Source organism: Thamnophis sirtalis, unplaced genomic scaffold, assembly GCF_051295495.1.
Source record: "Thamnophis sirtalis isolate CommonGarterSnake01/CBP01778 unplaced genomic scaffold, rThaSir2_p1.2 scaffold_11, whole genome shotgun sequence".
Lineage (NCBI taxonomy): Eukaryota > Metazoa > Chordata > Lepidosauria > Squamata > Natricidae > Thamnophis > Thamnophis sirtalis.
Genome location: NW_028261391.1, coordinates 3,766,096 through 3,787,629, shown reverse-complemented (window position 1 = coordinate 3,787,629; position 21,534 = coordinate 3,766,096). Strand labels below are relative to the sequence as shown.

General features: G+C 47.3%; 1 protein-coding gene across 1 annotated transcript in view; it reads right to left on the bottom strand.

The window, feature by feature from the left end:
* DIS3L2 (DIS3 like 3'-5' exoribonuclease 2) overlaps positions 1–21,534 on the bottom strand; it is a 217,979-nt gene that overhangs the window by 118,889 nt on the left and 77,556 nt on the right. The window contains exon 7 of the mRNA XM_087725075.1: positions 6,821–7,034. Within this exon, the coding sequence (XP_087581201.1) occupies positions 6,821–7,034 (214 nt within the window). The remainder of the gene's footprint in view (positions 1–6,820; positions 7,035–21,534) is intronic.

Here is a 21,534-nt window from a genome sequence, read left to right as displayed (position 1 = left end):
CTAAGGATAAATTCCCTGACAGTGAGAACAATTAACCAGTGAAACAACTTGCCACCAGAAGTTGTAGTCGTTCCATCACTGGAGGTTTTCAAGAAGAGATTGGACAAGGATTTGTCTGAGATGGAATAGAGATTCCTGCATGAGCAGGAGGTTGGACTGGAAGACCTCCAAGGTCCCTTCCAACTCTTGTTCTTCTGCTGTTAAGTAATATCCACTGTCGTTTGTTTTCCTTTTTAGCCTAAAATCCAGTTCCAAAACTTTATTGAAAGACAATCAGAGTGTTCATCAGTGATGATGTTTCCCAGATGCAGTGACAAAGACTGATTTCCTGTCTCTGCCTTTAGACCGAAGACTTTCGAAAGACGCTTCCAAAGAAAAAAATGAATCAAATCTTCCCAAAACCGGGAAGCACAACCATTTCCACACACGCCTCTCCTCCTACCTGGAAATGCACCGTGATTTCCCAATTTGGAAAAAAAAGCTGAGGTCACCTCGCCCAGAAACACACCCTGGCGATTGCAACATGGGAGACTTCAACACCAAGGTTGAGAAACACAAGCTTACAGGTAGAACCAATTTTAGAATGCAGAGTGCAGAGAAGAGCAAGAAAGAGGATTAGGGGACTGGAGGCTAAAACATCGGAAGAACAGTTGCAGGAATTGGGGATGTCTAGTTGAATGAAAAGAAGGACTAGGGGAGACATGATAGCAGTCTTCCAGTATCTCAGGGGTTGCCACAAAGAAGAGGGAGTCAAACTATTCTCCAAGGCACCTGAGGGCAGAACAAGAAGCAATGGGTGGAAACTAATCAAGGAGAGAAGCAACTTAGAACTGAGGAGGAATTTCTTGACAGTGAGAACAATTAATCAGTGGAACAGAAGTTGCCTCCAGAAGTTGTCAATGCCCCAACACTGGAAGTCTTTAAGAAGATGTTGGATAGCCATTTGTCTGAAGTGGTGTAGGGTTTCCTGCCTAGGCAGGGGGTTGGACTAGAAGACCTCCAAGGTCCCTTCCAACTTTGTTATTCTATTTGGAGTTCTATTATATTTGAATAGAATAGAATAGAGCTGGAAGGGACCTTGGAGGTCTTCTAGTCCAGCCCCCTGCTCAAGCAGGAGACCCTATCTCAGACACATGTGCTTCTTCCAGGCTCTTGGAATGGGGAAGCCTCTAACACCCCAGGACCCCCCCCAAAAAAGAAGAGGTTCAAGTTAATACAATCCTTGGTTGTGTAAACAGAGACATAAAATCAAAATCAGGGGAAGGATTAGTACCACTTGATTAAGCCAGAACACATGAGGGCAGGACAAGAAGCAATGGGTGGAAACTAATCAAGGAGAGAAGCAGCTTAGAACTGAGGAGAAATTTCCTGACAGTGAGAACAATTAATCAGGGGAACAGAAGTTGCCTCCAGAAGTTGTGGATGCCCCAACACTGGAAGTCTTTAAGAAGAGGTTGGATAACCATCTGTCTGAAGTGGTGCAGGGTTTTCTGCCTAAGCATGGGGTTGGACTAGAAGATCTCCAAGGTCCCTTCCAACTCTGTTATTCTAAAATCCTGTAAAACGGATTGCGTTTGCTCCGCAAAAATTCCGGGCAAGACAAGCGGTTAGGAAAGCAAAGACATTTATGCCTCTCGGATAGATTATTAAGTGGACTATACAGTAGTGGCTAAAATTGGTGGAAACCTTTTGGGAAAAGTGTACAGTATTTTTGAGGCTTGATGATTAATAACACCACTTTTTGGGGGGAAGATACTTCAAGAATGTAGTGCAACAGTTTGTTCAATGATTTGTATTCTATGAAAAGTTATAAGCAAATATAGCTAGAAATAAAAGCCAGTTAATAGAAGCAATCATTCAACCTTGGTTTTCTTCACGTGATAACAGCTGCAGAACTAAAAGACTTGGTTCGCTCCATGGGAAAATGTTGTAAGGCCGTAATTCACACTAAAGGTTACCCAATTAAGTATCAACTGACATGGTGATGATTTTTGTATATCTGTTTTTTTTTCTGCTGTGTTTCACTTTTCTTCTTTATAACTGCTATTCCAGTAGCAAATCTTTCATAAAAGGTATTGCGTCACATTCTTGATTAAATTATCTTTCCATCGATGTACCATTTAATGGTACTAATCCAAAGAAAAGTGGGGTTATTGGCCATCAAACATCAATAGCAGTAGACTTATATACCGCTTCATAGGCCTTTCAGGCCTCTCTAAGCGGTTTACAGAGAGTCAGCATATTGCCCCCAACAATCTGGGTCCTCATTTTACCCACCTCGGAAGGATGGAAGGCTGAGTCAACCCTGAGCCGGTGAGATTTGAACCGCTGACCTGCTGATCTAGCAGTAGCCTGCAGTGCTGCATTTAACCACTGCGCCACCTTGGCTCATAAAAAATACTGTACGCTTTTCTCAAAAAAAGGTTTCCGCAATTTTGGCCACCACTATAAGAGGAGTAGATCCAGCCCTTATGCTTATCAATGGAGACCGAGTAGAGCAAGGGGCCAGTTTTAAGTTCCTGGTGTTATTGAATTGAATTGAATTTATTATATTTCTATGCCGCCCTTTTCCCAGAAGGGACTCAGGGAGGCTCACAACCCAAGTCAGGGGGGGGGGGGGAGATAGGGGATACAAATAGGGAGGAAAAAAGACAGAGACAAACAATACCACAATTTTAAAAACAACTCAACAGGCACACCATTCGAGCGGGGACAGGAACTCATCAGCCCCAGGCCTGTCGGAACAGCCAGGTTTTAAGGGCTTTGCGGAAAGCCTGGAGGGTGGTGAGGGTTCGAATCTCCACGGGGAGTTCGTTCCAGAGGGCCGGAGCAGCCACAGAGAAGGCCCTCCTCCGGGTGGTCGCCAGTCGGCATTGGCCAGTGGATGGAATTCAGAGGAGGCCTAATCTGTGGGATCTAATCGGTCTATTGGAGGTAATTGGCAGCAGGCGGTCTCTCAAGTACCCAGGTCCAATATCATGAAGGGCGTTATCCTAAAAGAGGGCCTGGCCTGGGGGCATCCACATGGCAGCCCTGGTCAAAAGGGCCCAGTAGAGATGATACGACCTGAGACTTCTCAGGAAACAACAACTGAAGGAAACACTGGTGGTGACCTTCTACCGCTGCACCACAGAGAGCATTTTCACCGGCTCAAGGTTGACTCAGCCTTCCATCCTTCCGAGGTGGGTAAAATGAGGACCCAGATTGTTGTTGGGGGCGATATGCTGACTCTGTAAACCGCTTAGAGAGGGCTGAAAGCCCTATGAAGTGGTATATAAGTCTAACTGCTATTGCTATTCACTTACTGCACAAACTGTGCCCGGTTTGCCAATTGCCCAGTGGTAGATAGGACAGCTGTCCAGAGGGTCAACGTCATTGCCCAGAGGGTCACAGGTTGCCCCCTCCCCTCTTTGGAAGAGCTTTTGTCAGCCTCTGCTTTGCTGTTGCTTCGGCTGCCATGAAACGGCGAGGGAGGGCATGGTATTTGGGAGGGGTTACTCATTGTGCTGGAGGAAGGTTCTGGAGTTCAGCTGCCTGTCGGACTACGCATGCGTGGGAGATTCCCGCCAGAACTAACGGCACCGACATTCCATCTTCGTGATGCCTTTTGAAGTTATCTCACACCTGACATTTGAGAGAATTATGATTGGACTGTAACTGTGATGCCAAGGGGTGGGGAATGGGCTATTCTATATATCAATCGCTTCCGCGCCTAAATATTCAGACTTCGCTACGCTATGCCTTTAATCATTTATAATTAGTAAAAGTACACTTGAGTTCTACACATGGAGTCTCGTGGTCTTCTTTCCTAATTATCTAATGGAGAGGTCCTGACAGCTTTATAGCTCCCGCTGCCTTAAGGAAGTTGAAAACATCTTTAAAGATCCATCTCATCCTGGGCACCCCCCCGCTTTTTTTTTTTTTTTTGAACTATTACCATCTGGCAGACGGTACAGGGCAATAAAAGCAAGGACAGATAGACTGAAAAACAGCTTCTATTACAGGGCAGTAACCATGTTGAATTCTACCGTATAGTGCAATATTAGTTGAGTTGATTTGAGTTTATTATATTTCTATGCCGCCCTATTCCCCGGAGGGGACTCAGGGCGGCTCACAACCAAGTCAGGGTGGGGGGGTGTACAAATAAGAAAAAAAGAACACGAAGAAAACAATACCACAATTTAAAACACTCAACAACCGTACCATTCAAGGGGGGACAAAAACTCATTAGCCCCAGGCCTGTCGGAACAGCCAGGTTTTAAGGGCTTTGCGGAAAGCCTGGAGGGTGGTGAGGGTCCGAATCTCCACGGGGAGTTCGTTCCAGAGGGTCGGAGCAGCCACAGAGAAGGCTCTCCTCCGGGTGCTCGCCAGTCGGCATTGGCCAGTGGATGGAATTCGGAGGAGGCCTAATCTGTGGGATCTAATCGGTTTATTGGAGGTAATTGGCAGTAGGCGGTCTCTCAAGTTAATGCAATATCAGAGGTTTTCAATTGAATTGTACAGAATGCGAAGGACGGGTGTTTGTGTTTGATTTTTTTTTATGTATAATGTACACTGAAGATGGCATTTAATTTTGTTGTACGAGGTGCAATGACAATAAAGCAGTGTTTCTCAACCTTGGCAACTTGAAGATGTCCGGACTTCAACTCCCAGAATTCCCCAGCCAGCGAATGCGAAAGTCACCCAGTTGGCTTTTGTACCTAAGGTGGGACTAGAACTCACAGTCTCCTGGTGATTAGCTCAGTCACCCAGTTGGCTTTCGTACCTAAGGTGGGACTAGAACTCACAGTCTCCTGGTGATTAGCTCAAAGTCACCCAGTTGGCTTTCGTACCTAAGGTGGGACTAGAACTCACAGTCTCCTGGTGATTAGCTCAAAGTCACCCAGTTGGCTTTCGTACCTAAGGTGGGACTAGAACTCACAGTCTCCTGGTGATTAGCTCAAAGTCACCCAGTTGGCTTTCGTACCTAAGGTGGGACTAGAACTCACAGTCTCCTGGTGATTAGCTCAAAGTCACCCAGTTGGCTTTCGTACCTAAGGTGGGACTAGAACTCACTGTCTCCTGGTGATTAGCTCAAAGACACCCAGTTGGCTTTCGTACCTAAGGTGGGACTAGAACTCACTGTCTCCTGGTGATTAGCTCAAAGACACCCAGTTGGCTTTTGTACCTAAGGTGGGACTAGAATTCACTGTCTCCTGGTGATTAGCTCAAAGACACCCAGTTGGCTTTTGTACCTAAGGTGGGACTAGAACTCACTGTCTCCTGGTGATTAGCTCAAAGACACCCAGTTGGCTTTCGTACCTAAGGTGGGACTAGAACTCACTGTCTCCTGGTGATTAGCTCAAAGTCACCCAGTTGGCTTTCGTACCTAAGGTGGGACTAGAATTCACTGTCTCCTGGTGATTAGCTCAGTCACCCAGTTGGCTTTCGTACCTAAGGTGGGACTAGAACTCACTGTCTCCTGGTGATTAGCTCAAAGTCACCCAGTTGGCTTTCGTACCTAAGGTGGGACTAGAATTCACTGTCTCCTGGTGATTAGCTCAGTCACCCAGTTGGCTTTCGTACCTAAGGTGGGACTAGAACTCACTGTCTCCTGGTGATTAGCTCAAAGTCACCCAGTTGGCTTTTGTACCTAAGGTGGGACTAGAACTCACTGTCTCCTGGTGATTAGCTCAAAGTCACCCAGTTGGCTTTTGTACCTAAGGTGGGACTAGAACTCACTGTCTCCTGGTGATTAGCTCAAAGACACCCAGTTCGCTTTCGTACCTAAAGTGGGACTAGAACTCACAGTCTCCTGGTGATTAGCTCAAAGTCACCCAGCTGGCTTTCGTACCTAAGGTGGGACTAGAATTCACTGTCTCCTGGTGATTAGCTCAAAGTCACCCAGCTGGCTTTCGTACCTAAGGTGGGACTAGAACTCACAGTCTCCTGGTGATTAGCTCAAAGACACCCAGTTGGCTTTCGTACCTAAGGTGGGACTAGAACTCACTGTCTCCTGGTGATTAGCTCAAAGACACCCAGTTGGCTTTCGTACCTAAGGTGGGACTAGAACTCACTGTCTCCTGGTGATTAGCTCAAAGTCACCCAGTTGGCTTTTGTACCTAAGGTGGGACTAGAACTCACTGTCTCCTGGTGATTAGCTCAAAGTCACCCAGTTGGCTTTCGTACCTAAGGTGGGACTAGAACTCACTGTCTCCTGGTGATTAGCTCAAAGACACCCAGTTGGCTTTCGTACCTAAGGTGGGACTAGAACTCACTGTCTCCTGGTGATTAGCTCAAAGTCACCCAGCTGGCTTTCGTACCTAAGGTGGGACTAGAACTCACAGTCTCCTGGTGATTAGCTCAAAGACACCCAGTTGGCTTTCGTACCTAAGGTGGGACTAGAACTCACTGTCTCCTGGTGATTAGCTCAAAGTCACCCAGCTGGCTTTCGTACCTAAGGTGGGACTAGAACTCACTGTCTCCTGGTGATTAGCTCAAAGACACCCAGTTGGCTTTCGTACCTAAGGTGGGACTAGAACTCACAGTCTCCTGGTGATTAGCTCAAAGTCACCCAGCTGGCTTTCGTACCTAAGGTGGGTCTAGAATTCACTGTCTCCTGGTGATTAGCTCAAAGACACCCAGTTGGCTTTCGTACCTAAGGTGGGACTAGAACTCACCGTCACCTGGTGATTAGCTCAAAGTCACCCAGTTGGCTTTCGTACCTAAGGTGGGACTAGAACTCACTGTCTCCTGGTGGTTGTCCCAAAGCCATCCATGAAAGTCAAGGGGGAAAAGTAGACTAAAAACAGGTACCGGGTGCGAAATCCACGATCCTCACCTTTTTTACCAGCCCCTAAGGGCAGCTGCTGCTTCACATCTCTTGCCTGCTCTTGTTGGCTGCCCTCATCCAACTGAGTCTCCGTCGTGGCCTCTGGGCCTCTGGCGCCCACTTTGCCCGGACTGGGAAGGACCGAAGCGCCTGGTGAATGCGAAGATTCCTCTGAGTTTGGAGGAGCTTCTGTTTCTTGCTCGCAGGCGTCTGGTTTGTTTACCTGGAGAGCGAGAAGGGAGAAATGGTGCATTTGAGGCTGTGAGGGCAGAAATGGTCAACGGGCCTCTGCTAGGACTCCCGAGAGTGACGGCTTCCCCACAACCAGCTATAAGGAAACAGGTTTCATGGGTTCACCGACAAAAGGGCGAACGACAAAACCACGCCCGACTAAACTGCGTCGCTGACATTATCAACAGGGAGACAGAAGCGCGCTGTAAAAGTAACCCTAACCCTAAACTTAACCCCTAACCCTAACCCTAAAGCTAACCCTAAACCTAACCCTTAACCTAACCCTTAACCTAACCCTAACCCTAACCCTAACCCTTAACCTAACCCTTAACCTAACCCTAACCCTAACCCTAACCCTTAACCTAACCCTAACCCTTAACCTAACCCTTAACCTAACCCTTAACCTAACCCTAACCCTAACCCTTAACCTAACCCTAACCCTTAACCTAACCCTCAACCTAACCCTCAACCTAACCCTTAACCTAACCCTAAACCTAACCCTAACCCTAACCCTAACCCTAACCCTAACCCTTAACCTAACCCTTAACCTAACCCTAACCCTAACCCTAACCCTTAACCTAACCCTAACCCTTAACCTAACCCTTAACCTAACCCTAACCCTAACCCTAACCCTTAACCTAACCCTAACCCTAACCCTTAACCTAACCCTTAACCTAACCCTAACCCTAACCCTAACCCTAACCCTTAACCTAACCCTAACCCTTAACCTAACCCTAAACCTAACCCTCAACCTAACCCTAAACCTAACCCTAAACCTAACCCTTAACCTAACCCTAAACCTAACCCTAAACCTAACCCTAACCCTAACCCTTAACCTAACCCTTAACCTAACCCTAACCCTAACCCTAACCCTTAACCTAACCCTCAACCTAACCCTCAACCTAACCCTAAACCTAACCCTAAACCTAACCCTTAACCTAACCCTAAACCTAACCCTAAACCTAACCCTAAACCTAACCCTTAACCTAACCCTAACCCTAAACCCAACCCTTAACCTAACCCTAAACCTAACCCTAACCCTAACCCTAACCCTTACCTTAAGTTAAATCGGCTTTCTTTTGACGCGCTATTGTAAAGCGCCCTTCTTTCTCCGCGCTGGCTGTTGTTGCCGCGTTGATGACGTCAGCAACGCGCTTTAGTCGGGCGCGGTTTTGACGGGCGCCCTTTTGTCGGGTCACGGGTTTCGTGGCCTTTGCTCTGTCAGGGCTCCAAATAGCTCCCCAAATTAAATCAGAGTCCAAGGCAAAGGATTCTTCAAAGTTCCAATTTGTGAAGAGAGCCATGTTGGCACATCTGGGAAAACCCGAATCTGAAAGCTTCCCGGTTCCCCCCCCCACCCAGCTGAAAGTTCAAGTTCTTGCCCCCATATCACATATGACATTCTCCCCCCAACCCCCACAAATCCATCCCATGGGTCCATTCTCCCACTGCCACCAAGACAGAGTCCCCCCACCCGGTTACACCCAGATGGATTTTCCCACAACCTGCCCCTTGCGGGGATGTGAGCCGCACAATGGCCCCTGAGCCGAAGAGGTCAATTCAATCTAACAAAATACACAATTGTCACCAACGGGGGCCGTGTGCGTAGCTGGGACGTTATCGTGGGCTCTGATGCTCTTCGCAGCACAAAGCCGGATGGAAAACACACAAACGGAATAGTTTCCATCCCTGGGATGTGAATGGCAACCTTTTTTTTTAATTCCTAGGAGAGAAAATTAAGAGAAGGAAGCAGAAATCGGTGTGTGTGTATGTGTGTGTGTGTAATTTTTCCCCTTCCTAGTGATTTGAGGTTCCACCACAAAACCGCGGACGACAAAATCGCGGTCGACGAAAGCGTGTATGTGACGTCATCACAGCGCGACGAAAAAGATCGAAAAATGTAAAAATAAAGCGAAAACCTTACCCTAACCCCCCCAAACCTAACCCTAAACCTAACCCTAAACCTAACCCTAAACCTAACCCTAAACCTAACCCTTAACCTAACCCTAAACCTAACCCTAAACCTAACCCTTAACCTAACCCTAAACCTAACCCTAACCCTAACCCTTAACCTAACCCTAAACCTAACCCTAAACCTAACCCTTAACCTAACCCTAAACCTAACCCTAAACCTAACCCTTAACCTAACCCTAAACCTAACCCTAAACCTAACCCTAAACCTAACCCTAACCCTAACCCTTAACCTAACCCTAAACCTAACCCTAAACCTAACCCTAACCCTAACCCTAAACCTAACCCTAAACCTAACCCTTAACCTAACCCTAACCCTAAACCTAACCCTTAACCTAATGAAAAACCTAACCCTAACCCTTAACCTAACGCTAAACGTAACGCTAACACTCTAAACCTAACCCTAACCCTAACCCTTAACCTAACCCTTACCTTTATGTGAATCGGCTTGCTGTAATTTAATTTTTATTTCAATTTTTCGATCTTTTTCGTCGCGTTGTGATGACGTCACATACGCGATTTCGTCGACCGCGCTTTTGTGGAACGCGGTTTTGACGGGTCACGGTGATTTGAAAAACAGGAAAATTTAGCCTTTTCTTCCCACCTCTCTTTCGGAAACATCCTCGGGTTTGGTCAAGATGACCAAATGAGCAGAGAGGGCAAAGTGGATTTGTCTGCAAGGGTCTCCAACCTTGGCCTCTTTTAAGACTTGCGGACTTCAATTCCCAGAATACCTCAGCCAGCAAAGCTGGGACTGGAAACCCCATCTGGAACTTTTGCTGGCAAAAGAAAAAGCTTTGTTGCTGGCTGAGGAATTCTGGGAGTTGAAGTCTGCAAGTCTTAAAGTGGCCAAGGTTGGAGACCCCTGGGTTAGAGGAAGGACGGTCAATACGTTTAGTTGGGACTGGAAACCCCTTCTGGACTTTTTGCTGGGAAACGAAGCAGCTTTGGTGGCTGAGGAATTCTGGGAGTTGAAGTCTGCAAGTCTTAAGAGTGGCCAAGGTTGGAGACCCCCTGGATTAAAGAAGGACAGTCAATATATTTAGTTGGGACTGGAAACCCCTTCTGGACTTTTTGCTGGGGGAAAAGAATAGGGGGTGGAAGGGATGAACCTGTGATTTGTTGTTTGATGCGTATGGATTATGGGAAGAGCCTGGAAAGAAGGAAATTATGTTGTAACTTTAGAGAGGAGGGTTAAAATATAAATTTAACTGCAGTTAAGAAGACCAGAAACCCAACCCTTCCCGCTTCTTTCCTTTCCACTTTTCTGTCTCCCTTGCCTTCTCTCCCCACCTTCCCTTCCTTTCCTTCTTTCCTTTTTCCTTCCCTTTTCTCCCTTTCTTCCTTTTCTTTTCTTTTTTCCTTGCCTTTCCTTTTTCCTTCCCTCCCATTTCCTTTTCTTCCTTTTTCCTTTCCTTCCCTTTCTTTTCCTTTGCTTCTTTCCTCTTTCCTTCCGCTCCTTTTTCTCCCTTTCCTTCTTCCTTTTTCCTTCCCTCCCATTTCTTTCCCTTCTTCCTTTTTCCTTTCCTTCTATTTTTCTTTTCCTTCCCTTTCTTTTCCTTTCCTTCTTCCTTTTTCCTTCCTCTTTCTCCCTTTCTTCCTTTCCTTTTTCCTTCCCTTCTTCCTTCTCTCCCATTTCCTTTCCTTCTTCCTTTTTCCTTCCCTTTTCTCCCTTTCTTCTTTTCCTTGCCTTTCCTTTTTCCTTCCCTCCCATTTCCTTTTCTTCCCTTTCTTTCCTTTGCTTCTTTCCTCTTTCCTTCCGCTCCTTTTTCTCCCTTTCTTCCATTCCTTCCTTTTTCCTTCCCTCCCATTTCCTTCCCTTCTTCCTTTTTTCTTTCCTTCCATTTTTCCTTCCCTTTCTTTTCCTTTCCTTCTTCCTTTTTCCTTTCCTTCTTCCTTTTTCCTTCCCCTTTCTCCCTTTCTTCCTTTCCTTTTTCCTTCCCTTCTTCCTTCTTGCCCATTTCCTTTCCTTCTTCCTTTTTCCTTCCCCTTTCTCCCTTTCTTCCTTTCCTTTTTCCTTCCCTTCTTCCTTCTCTCCCATTTCCTTTCCTTCTTCCTTTTTCCTTCTCTTCAGTTTCCTTCCCTTCTCTTTTTCTTCTTCCCCTTTTCCTTCCTTTCCCCTGTCTCCCTTTCTTCCTTTCCATCTTCCTTTTTCTTTCCCTTCCCTTCCCTTCCCCCTTTCCTTCCCTCCCCTCTCTTTCCCTCTTTCCCTTTCCCTTCCCTTCCCTTCTTCCTTCCCTCCCATTTCCTTTCCTTCTTTCCCTTTTACTTCCCTCCCCACTTTCTATCTTCCCCTCCCCTCTTTCGGCCAGCTTCCAACCAGCACAGTCCATAGGGGAAGCCAAATTCACTTAACCCCCACCCCTCCGATTCACTTAATAAGTGTAGTGATTTGTATACTGTTGCTCTATAACTCCACTGTAAAAATAGGATAAGCTGAATATATAAATAGATAGTAGAAATACACCGAAGGGAGGAGTAGAGGGATAGAAGAAAGAGGGGTAGAGAGGGTGGGAGAGAGGACGGGAGGGAGGGTGAGAAGGAAGGGAGGGAGTGTACCGGGAGTGTAGAGGGGAGTCGTAGAGGAGGAGGGGAAGTAGGGTAGAGGGGAAGGATGGAGGGAAGATGGAAAGTTGGAGGGGGGGCGAAAGAAAGGGTGTATGGAGGGTTGAAGAGGTACATTGGGTCTCTATTTTGGGGGGTTTTGTTGACAAGAGGAATGGCTGTGTTTATTGTTTAATGTTATATGACCCCGGTTATGCACAGTATATATGTGACTGTACGAAAATGAAAATGGAAAATAAAAAACACATTTACAGAATAAGTGCAGTGATTGTCTTTTAACTGTGTCAAAAATATTATTGCAAAATGGGTCAAAACTCACTTATCAAACTGCCTTGCTTAGCGGTGTGAGTGTTGGACTCAATTGTGGTCGTAACGTCGAGGACTCCCTGTCACTGGACGGAAACCAGGACCAGGTCACTGAATTGAATTGGGCCAGGCCTACCTCACAAGTGTGTTGTTCTGGAGATTAAAAACACGGCCTTGAGACCGCAGCCTGTTCCTCAGTAACAACTGGGAAGGGCCGCAGATGCCCACCAAGAAATCGGATACTTGCTAAAAATCAATCCCCGTCTTGGTTGACGCTGAGATTCAAAGGTTCATAAAGTCAGCCGTGAAAATAGCTTGCAGAAAATCTGATTAATCTGGGATTCATTATCCTCCCCAGAGGGTAATTGGCTATGCTGGAAGGAGCAGAGAAGTGCAAAAGTTATTATAAATATCCAGAAAGGGCGGGGGGGGGGGACTTGGGCTGGGGAGGAGGGCTGGGCCGGCAGCCAAGATTAAGAACTTTTTAAAGAAATTTTTAACTCAAGCGACGGCTTCCCGGATGGCGTTCGGCGGACCGCGGGAAAGGCAAATTGAAACGGCTCAGCAACAGAAGAGGGGAGGGCTTCGCAGTGGAAGCCGCCAATCAGGAACGGAGGGATCCTTTTCCACGCTCAAGAAAAGATGGGTCAGCTGGGAAAACGTCCTGGGAATCAACAAAGCATCCTTTCCAAAAGGAGGAATCTGGAGGAAAGCCAAAGAACCTCCAAGATGGGATTGAAAAATGTTAGCAACCGGATCTCTGCCTGGTTCCTGGGTGGGCATGGTGGCCATGGTGGGCGTGGCCTCCTTGGCCTCATGCAATATGGCGGCATGGGGGGGGGGGGATTTTCGCCCTCTTCAGGCTCCAGAGGCTTTCCTTCTCCTCCTCTTCCACCTCCTCTTCCTCCTCCTCCTCCTCCACTTCCACCTCCTCCGGGAGTTTCCGGGAGGGCAAAAACGGCCTCCTTCGGGCTCCGGAGGTTGGAAATGGGCCCGTTTCTGGACTTCCGGAACTTCCGGGAAGCCCGTTTTTGGCCCTCCCAGAGCCTCCACGCAGGAGGAGGAAGAGGAGGAAGAGGAGGAGGAGGAAGAGGAGGAGGAAGAGGAGGAGGAGGAAGAGGAGGAAGAGGAGGAAGAGGAGGAGGAAGAGGAGGAAGAGGAGGAGGAGGAGGAGAAGAAGAGGAGGAGGAGAAAGAGGAGGAGGAAGAGAAGGAGGAAGAGGAGGAGGAAGAGGAGGAAGAGGAGGAGGAAGAGGAGAAGAGGAGGAGAAGGAGGAAGAGGAGGAGGGGGAGGAAGAGGAGGAGGAAGAGGAGGAGGAGGAAGAGGAGGAAGAGGAGGAGGAAGAGGAGGAGGAGGAAGAGGAGGAGGAGAAAGAGGCGGAGGAAGAGGAGGAGGAGAAAGAGGTGGAGGAAGAGGAGGAGGAGGAAGAAGACGACGACGACGACTCTGGGGTCTTTGGTGCTCTCTCAGCTTGGCTGTTTTCTTGCAGACATCTCATTATCCAACTAGGTTACATCACCCATGCTAGAAAGGAGTAGGGTTGACTCTCTGTTTATAGGCAAGATCTCCCCACTCCCTTCTAGCACGGATGATGTGACCTAGTTGGGGAACAAAACATCTGCAAGCAAAGCTCAGAGAATCCGCCACGCTGGCTGGGGGAAATCGAAGCCCGTGCATCTTCAGGGGGACAAATTTGAGGAACGCCAGGGAGTTTTGGCGCCACAGTAAAACAAGGCGCGTTGTGCGCATCTCCGAGACGTTACACAGGCCTTCCAGAGCACGTACGAGGGCGAGTGAAGGTACGTGCGTGCGAAACACCCCTCCACGTATCTCCACACCAGGTCTGACGCAAAGGAGGCTGGGATATATATACACACACCTGAAGCTCTGTGGGTGCGTTTGGCAAGGGAAGAAGTTGCAAGAGTTCAGCTCTGCCCAAGCTGTTTGCCCGTCTTGGCACGGGAGAAGCCCACGCGACAATTCCCCATTCCCTGTTTCGCGGGAATGGAAAGGACGCAAGGCCCCTGCGTCACGGCGCCCTCCCCCTCCCCGTTTAAGGTTGCTCTCAATGACGCAAAGAGGAAGGCCCCTGGGGTGGGACCCTCGGTCTTGACGTCTGCATTCCCCGAGGAAGGCTGCGTCCCACCCAGCATTAAAAGGCGAGGCTTGTGTGCAAAGGCATCGGCTGCGACCCCACCAAAGTCCTGGCTTTCGTTTCCGAACGTCGCAACCCAAATTGGTTTAACTCGGAGAAATAACCTTTTTTTCCGCTCTGCTCTGGTCCTTTCGCAGGCCTGTTGGAAGAACGGAGGCCTGGAAACCAAAGCCAGACTCTCTGCTTGCTCTGGCGGAGAAAATCCAGGCACGAACTAGCCTCCATCGAGGTCTCAGGAGCCTGAATGCAACTTGGGGAGCTTCACAACAGAACAACGGAGTCGGAAGGGAACTTAAGAGGTCTTCTAGTCCAACCCCCAGCTCAAGCAAGAGGCTGGGATGCCATTTCAGACAAATGGTTGTCCAATCTCTTTTGTCGGGCCTGCAGCCATCTTTTATTTCGGACCTTTGGCCTGCCACACTTTCTAATATTCTGCTATGCATTTTCTATGGGATGAGAGATTGTACGGAGTTAGATGCTATGTAGCCATAACAACATTCTTTCTAGAAAGCCTTTGTCTCTGCAACTCTGCACTTGACCAGAACTGGATGGGTGGAACTGCCAGCATGGCAGTGGGAGATTGGACCATGGGATGGGCTTGTGGGTTTGGGGGCAAGAACCTGAACTTTCACCTGGGTGGGGAAAGCTATGCTGGCTGGGGGATTCTGGGAGTTGAGGTCCACAGGACTTAAAGTCCCCAAGGTTGAGAAACACTGCTCTAGATTCAAGAGCCTACTATTTCTTCACATTATCCATTCCTTGATCCACGTCAGACTAGCTGCCTGTTAGTATAGCTCCCAGTCAGGTAATCCGAACCCTCCTCTTGATTTAGCATCTTGCAGAACTTTGCCTTTTATTCTTGCTTTCCCCCCTCCCTGCCATATGAATTTCAACACCAATTTATTTAAGTCTTCAAAATAATCTTTCCCCAACCTAACTGGGATTGTCTGGAACAGGTATAGGAGTCTAGGTAAAATGTTCATTTTCATTGTAGAAATTCTCCCGATCATTGATAGTTGAAGATTTTCCCATTTCACCAAGTCCGTTGCGATTTGTTGCTTTCAATTCAAAATAATTGTCCTCTTTGAGGGTACTGTATCTAGCTGTTTAAAAGATCCCCCAAATATCACTAGTTTTAAGGTGCTGGTGCAAGAAATGTTCTGTGCCTCAATTGAGAGGTAAGATAACATCTGGGGGATTTGATATCCCAAAAGAAAAGAGCTCAAGAAAGACACGGGAAGATACGAAAGAGGCTAAGAATTCAGTAATGGCAGATTGGGAAAACTGTTTGAAAATCCTGGACAGTGGGTAGAGAAAGTAAAATAAATACTTTATAGGTAGTCCTTGATTTACAACCATTTGTTTAATGTCTGTTCGGAGTAATAAGAGCCCTGGAAAAAGGTACTTAGGACCATTTTTCACACTTACAACCATTGATGAAAATTCGGATGCTTGGCAACTGTCTCACATTTATGACGGCTGCAGCGTCCTGGGGTCACGTGATAGCAATAGCAATAGCAGTTAAGACTTATATACCGCTTCATAGGGCTTTCAGCCCTCTCTAAGCGGTTTACAGAGTCAGCATATCGCCCCCCACAGTCTGGGTCCTCATTTCACCCACCTCGGAAGGATGGAAGGCTGAGTCAACCTTGAGCCGGTGAGATTTGAACCGCTGAACTGCAGATAACAGTCAGCTGAAGTGGCCTGCAGTACTGCACCCTAACCACTGCGCCACCTCGGCTCTTTTGCCACCTTCCGACGCGCAAAGTAAGTGGGGACGCCCGATTCACTTAACAACCGCGTAACTAACTTAACGACTGCAGTGATTCACTTAACGGCGATGGCAAGAAAGGCCATGAAATGCAAAGCTCTGTGGTGCTTAAGGACGGAAATTTGGGGGCTCCGTTGTGGTTCGGAAGCCGAGGACTACCTGTATCCTATTCTCTATCCCACCGCTTCGCCGGTGAGATTTCTCTATTTTCCTAGAGAAGCAAATCCTTTTTAATCCCCTTTCAAATTGTTCAAATAATTAACTGGAGATTGCTTCCTTGATCTGTGTCAATTTTTATCCTTTGGCTTCTGAGAAGATTTGCAGCTATGCTAATATTTACAGAAAGGTTCGAACTGAGACAAGAGTCATCTGATCCCTTCCCATTGACAGGGAAATGTCACCGAGGGAGCCTAGGTTGTTTATAAAACGACAACAAAAACAGGACAGGAGAACAAGTGGCTTAAGGGATCATAGCTGAAGATTTGTTCTGGAAATGCCAGAACTGGATTGACACATCAATCTCCTTGTCAAGGTTCTGGAAGGACCTCAAAGGAAGAGACACGGATGTAATCCCAAATGTTTATTATGGAGAACCACTCTCCTTGAGTAAACTGTACTCAATGAGTAAGTCCTTAACGGGTCTACGTCAACATGGTGGGAAGTGGGAAATGGCAGATACGACCACGTGGACGACCCTCGCTCTGTCAAGGACTCATCTCAAACGATCGAAGCCCCAGACCTCAGGGCAACAGCATTGGCAAAAAAGGCATCCAGAGTTGTTAAAACTAATTTTGCAAAGCCTCTTCTCTGGCAACATCGAACTGCTAACCAGGGCATATAAAACCTTTGCTAGACCAATTCTCGAATACAGCTCGTCTGCCTGGAATCCACACTGCGCATCGGACATTAATACAATTGACCGAGTGCAGAGATATTTCAAGAGAAGAGTCCTCCGCTCCTCTGCTCGCAATAGAATCCCTTATGCCAGCAGGCTCCAAATTTTGGGCTTGGACAACCTGGAACTACACCAAGTTCTGACCTAAGTGTAGTACACAAAATTGTCTGCTACAACGTCCTACCTGTCAACGACTCCTTCAGCTTCAACCACAATAATACACGGGCAAACAATAGATACAAACTCAAGGTCAACCGCTCCAAATTCGATTGCAGAAAATGCGACTTCAGCCACAGAGTGGTCAACGCCTGGAATGCTCTCCCTGATTCGGTTGTTACATCCTCAAACTCCCATAACTTTCACCTCAAACTGTCCACCGTGGACCTCACCCCATTCCTTAAGAGGTCCGTAAAGGGGGCGTGCATTAGCGCACCTGCGTGGCTTCCGTCCCTGTCCTACTGTCCCCATTTATTCATACCCATTTCTTATGCATGTACGCATACCTGCTTATAACTTATATGTTTATATGTTACATTCGTATTTATTCTTGTTTTCTCATGCATGCTTTCTTTTTTACATAGAATTTTTTTTATTTTTCCATTTTCATAGCATGTAATCACATGTATACTATTAGATAGTCAATATCATGTTGTATTATTAAGTAATTACATCAATTCATCTTACCACCAACTACCAAAGGGGAAAAAAAAAACAGTTATTGGCTCTTCTGCTCTCCATACACCATATTTATACCTTATCCGACACTTTCTTCCCCCTCTCTCCTCCCTCTTTCTACATCCTTTCTTCCCTCCATCATCTTAGTGGAATAAAAGAGGAACTGACCAAATTTGCAGATGATACCAAGCTGGCAGGAATAGCCAACACCCCTAGAAGGTAGGCTCAAGATCCAGAAGGATCTTGACAGGACTTGAACACTGCGCCTTAGCTAACAAAATGAAATTCAACTTAGAGAAAAGTCAACTTAGGCAAAAAAAACCAAAATGACACAGACAGACCAGGGGAAACCAGGCTTAATAGCAGTTATAGCAATAGCAGCTAGACTTATATACTGCTTCATAGGGCTTTCAGCCCTCTCTAAGCGGTTTACAGAGTCAGCATATCGCCCCCAACAACAATCCGGGTCCTCATTTCACCCACCTTGGAAGGATGGAAGGCTGAGTCAACCCTGAGCCGGTGAGATTTGAACAGCCGAACTGCAGAACTGCAGTCAGCTGAAGTAGCCTGCAGTGCTGCATTTAACCACTGCACCACCTTAATAGCAGTGAGAGGGATCTTGGAGTCTTAGTGGACAACCAGCTACCATGTTTCCCCGAAAATAAGACAGGGTCTTATTTTCTTTTTACTTACAAAATATGGCTTGGGCTTTATTATGGGGGGAGGGCTTATTGTTTTGGAGTTGCCGGGCGGCTGGTCTCTTGCGAGCGGGCTCCCAAAGAGCCGGGCACAGCCTCATGGGCGAATGGCTGTGTTGCGCTGTCGCAGCAGTGCAACACAACAACTATGAAGCGACCACGCTCATGAGCAGCCACCCGGCAAACCCCCTTTCCAGCCGGGCACAGCACCATTCACTGACTTAGGGGTAGCACCAAGCCGCATGAGCGCCAGTTCGGCGCCGCCCAGCTCCCGTGGCTTGGCGCCTTCTAAATGCCAGTGAATGGCGCTCTGCACGGCTGGAGAGGGAGGTTACGCGCCACCCCCAGTGTCCAGCGTCCTCCTTGGGAGCTCGAGTTGCGACCATTTGCACATCTCTCCCAAACTTCTCTCGGGAGGTGAAATGGCAGGCACCCCGCCAGCAGAGCCTCTGGGTGAAAGGCGACTGAAGGGCGCAGGACAGGAGAGGCTGGCCATCCCCGAAGCCAGGGGCCGAGGAACGAGGCATAGATGAGGCCCGGGGCTTGCTTCTCTGCCTCCTTCCTCCGAGAGCTGCGGGCGGCAGGGAAAACGAGGCTTCTGTGCCAGCTTTCCAGCTGGCAAAACAGAATTTTTCACCAACTGAAAGTTATGTGTGTGTGAGAGAGAGTGGGGGATGAGAGAGATAGAGAAAGAAAGAGAAAGAGTAAGAGAGAATAAAAGGAAGGAAGAGGGGAAGAGAGAAAAAGAGAGAGAGAGAGAAAGAGAAAGAAGGAAAAAGAAAGTAAGTGGGGGAGAGAGAGACAAGAAAGAAAGAAGGAAGGAAGGAAGGAAGGAAGGAAGGAAGGAAGGAAGGAAGGAAAGAAAGAGGGAGAGAGACACACAAGAAAGAAAGGAAGGAAGGAAGGAAGGAAGGAAGGAAGGAAAGAAAGAAAGAAAGAAAGAAAGAAAGAGGGAGGGAGGGAGATATATAAGAAAGAAAGAAGGAATGAAGGAAGGAAGGAAAGAAGAGAAAGGAAAGAAAGAGGGAGGGAGACACACAAGAAAGAAAGAATGGAAGGAAGGAAGAAAAAGGAAGGAAGGAAGGAAGGAAGGAAGGAAGGAAGGAAGGAAGGAAGAAAGAAAGAAAGAAAGAAAGAAAGAAAGAAAGAAAGAAAGAAAGAAAGAAAGAAAGAAAGAAAGAAAGAAAGAAAGAAAGAAAGAAAGAAAGAAAAAGAAAGAGAACTTATGATCACAATTGAGCCCAAAATTTTGGTTGCTAAGCAAGAGCGTTGTTAAATGAGTTTCACCACATTTTACAAGTTGGCCACTCCCACCCGGTCACATGACCACCCAGCCACTCCCACAAAATACACCACACCTACTGAATAGCTTCTAAAAAAAATTGAAGCCCACCACTGACGCACATGCACGAACGTTCTGATTTGGGCACTTGGGGCTGAAAAAGTTCGCCATCCCTGGTATAGGTCCCCGTGATTGAACTGGGGGGGGGGGGCTGGACTAGAAGACCTCCCAAGGTCCCTCCCAGCTCATTCCATGCTATTCTAAATGTCTCCTTTGCTAGTTCCTGCATTTCTGACGAGACTTTTGCGGGGGGGTTGGCAAATCAGGAGCTCTACAACAAATGGTGTTGGCCACACCCAGCGGCTCCTACTGGGATCGGCTCCAGCTGACGGAAAGGACACAACGACGGAAAAAGGAAAAAGAAAAAAACGGGACGCATGGAAACAAACCAAAGGTTATCGGGGAGCTGCGGAGAGCCTCCGTTGTGGTCTTTTTGGGAACGAAACACCTGAGCTAATACCTGGGAGGAGAACCACAAGTGATACGTCTTCCGCTATTCCGGTATTGCAAAGCTGGCATCGCACACATGGCAGGCTCAATAATTAACAACAGAGCCACCTTTCATTAACTAGTTCAACTTTTATGCTCCCCGCCCCCATTTAAAAATACAGATAGTCCTCAACTTACAACTATTTGTTGAGTGACCGTTCGAAGTCGCGACGAAAGGTGGGGGGAGTGCATTTTTCACACTTATAGCAATAGCAGTGAGACTTATATACCGCTTCATAGGGCTTTCAGCCCTCTCTAAGCGGTTTACAGAGTCGGCATATCGCCCCCAACAACAATCCGGGTCCTCATTTTACCCACCTCGGAAGGATGGAAGGCTGAGTCAACCTTGAGCCGGTGAGATTAGAACCGCTGAACTGCAGATAACAGTCAGCTGAAGTGGCCTGCAGTACTGCACCCTAACCACTGTGCCACCTCGGCTCTTAATAATAACCTATGAAAGGATTCCCAAGGGTCACGTCATCAAAATTCGGGCCCTTGGGCAACTGACTCCTATTTATGACGGTTACAGTGAAGTGTCCTGGGGCCTTCGCAGTTGGCTTACGATAAGCCAGGTCAATGGGGGTGAGTATCAGGCCTGCAGTCATAATCTTTTTAGGATCTTGCGCCTGCCACACACTCTCTCTTATTTTACTAGGCTGTTTCATTAGTGGGGCAATTGGGAATAGTAAGGAGTAGAATTGTAGAATGTGTTGTTGTCAAAATAGAACATTCCTTTCTAGAAGCCCAAGGTCATTCTTTGTCTCTGCAACTCTGCACCTGACCGGAACCAGATAATGGAAATGCCAGCGTGGCAGTGGGAGATTGGACCATGTGATGAACTTGTGGGTGGGATTCAAATAATTTTAACAACCGGTTCTCTGCCCTAATGACCAGCTGGGTAAGCGTGGCTCGGTGGTCATGTCACTGGGTGGGTGTGGCCAACTCAATGTCACTCACATTGATGGGCGCTTCATCTTAGCTGTGACAATGTAATAAGGGTTAACGGGAGAGACAGTTTTTGTATGCAGATCAATAAAGATGAGGCTAGAAACAACATCAGAATGTTTCCTTCCTGCCTTCCTTACAGGATTAGCCCTGTAAAGTGGAAAAAAACAAAAGGAGATTTCTTCCAACAACCGGTTCTCTGAACTGCTTAGAAAGTTACCAACCGGTTCTCCCGAATAGGTGCGAACTGGCTGAATCCCACCACTGGTTTGGGGAGAAGGTCTTCAACTTTCAACTGGGTGGAAAGCCCAGGAAGCTTTCAGATACGGGTTTCCACATATGTACCAACATGTCTCTCCCATTAAATTGGAACTTTGATGAAAGCCATGCCTTGGATTCTGATTTAATTCTGGATGATATTTGGAACGCCGACAGTGAGCTTGATTCCCTTAACAACTGTGGTGGTTTGCTTAACAACTGGAACCCCCCCCCAAAAAAAGGTCGTAAAATGGGGCAAAACTCACTTGACAACTGCCTGGCTTAGCCAACGCAAATGCCAGGCTCAACTGAGCCCCTCGTGTCTTTCCAGGATTAGTTGACATTGATCTGATGATCAAATATCTTGAGCTGAAGAATCTTCTGGAATGAGAAATAAAACAGCTTCGAAGAACAACCAGAAA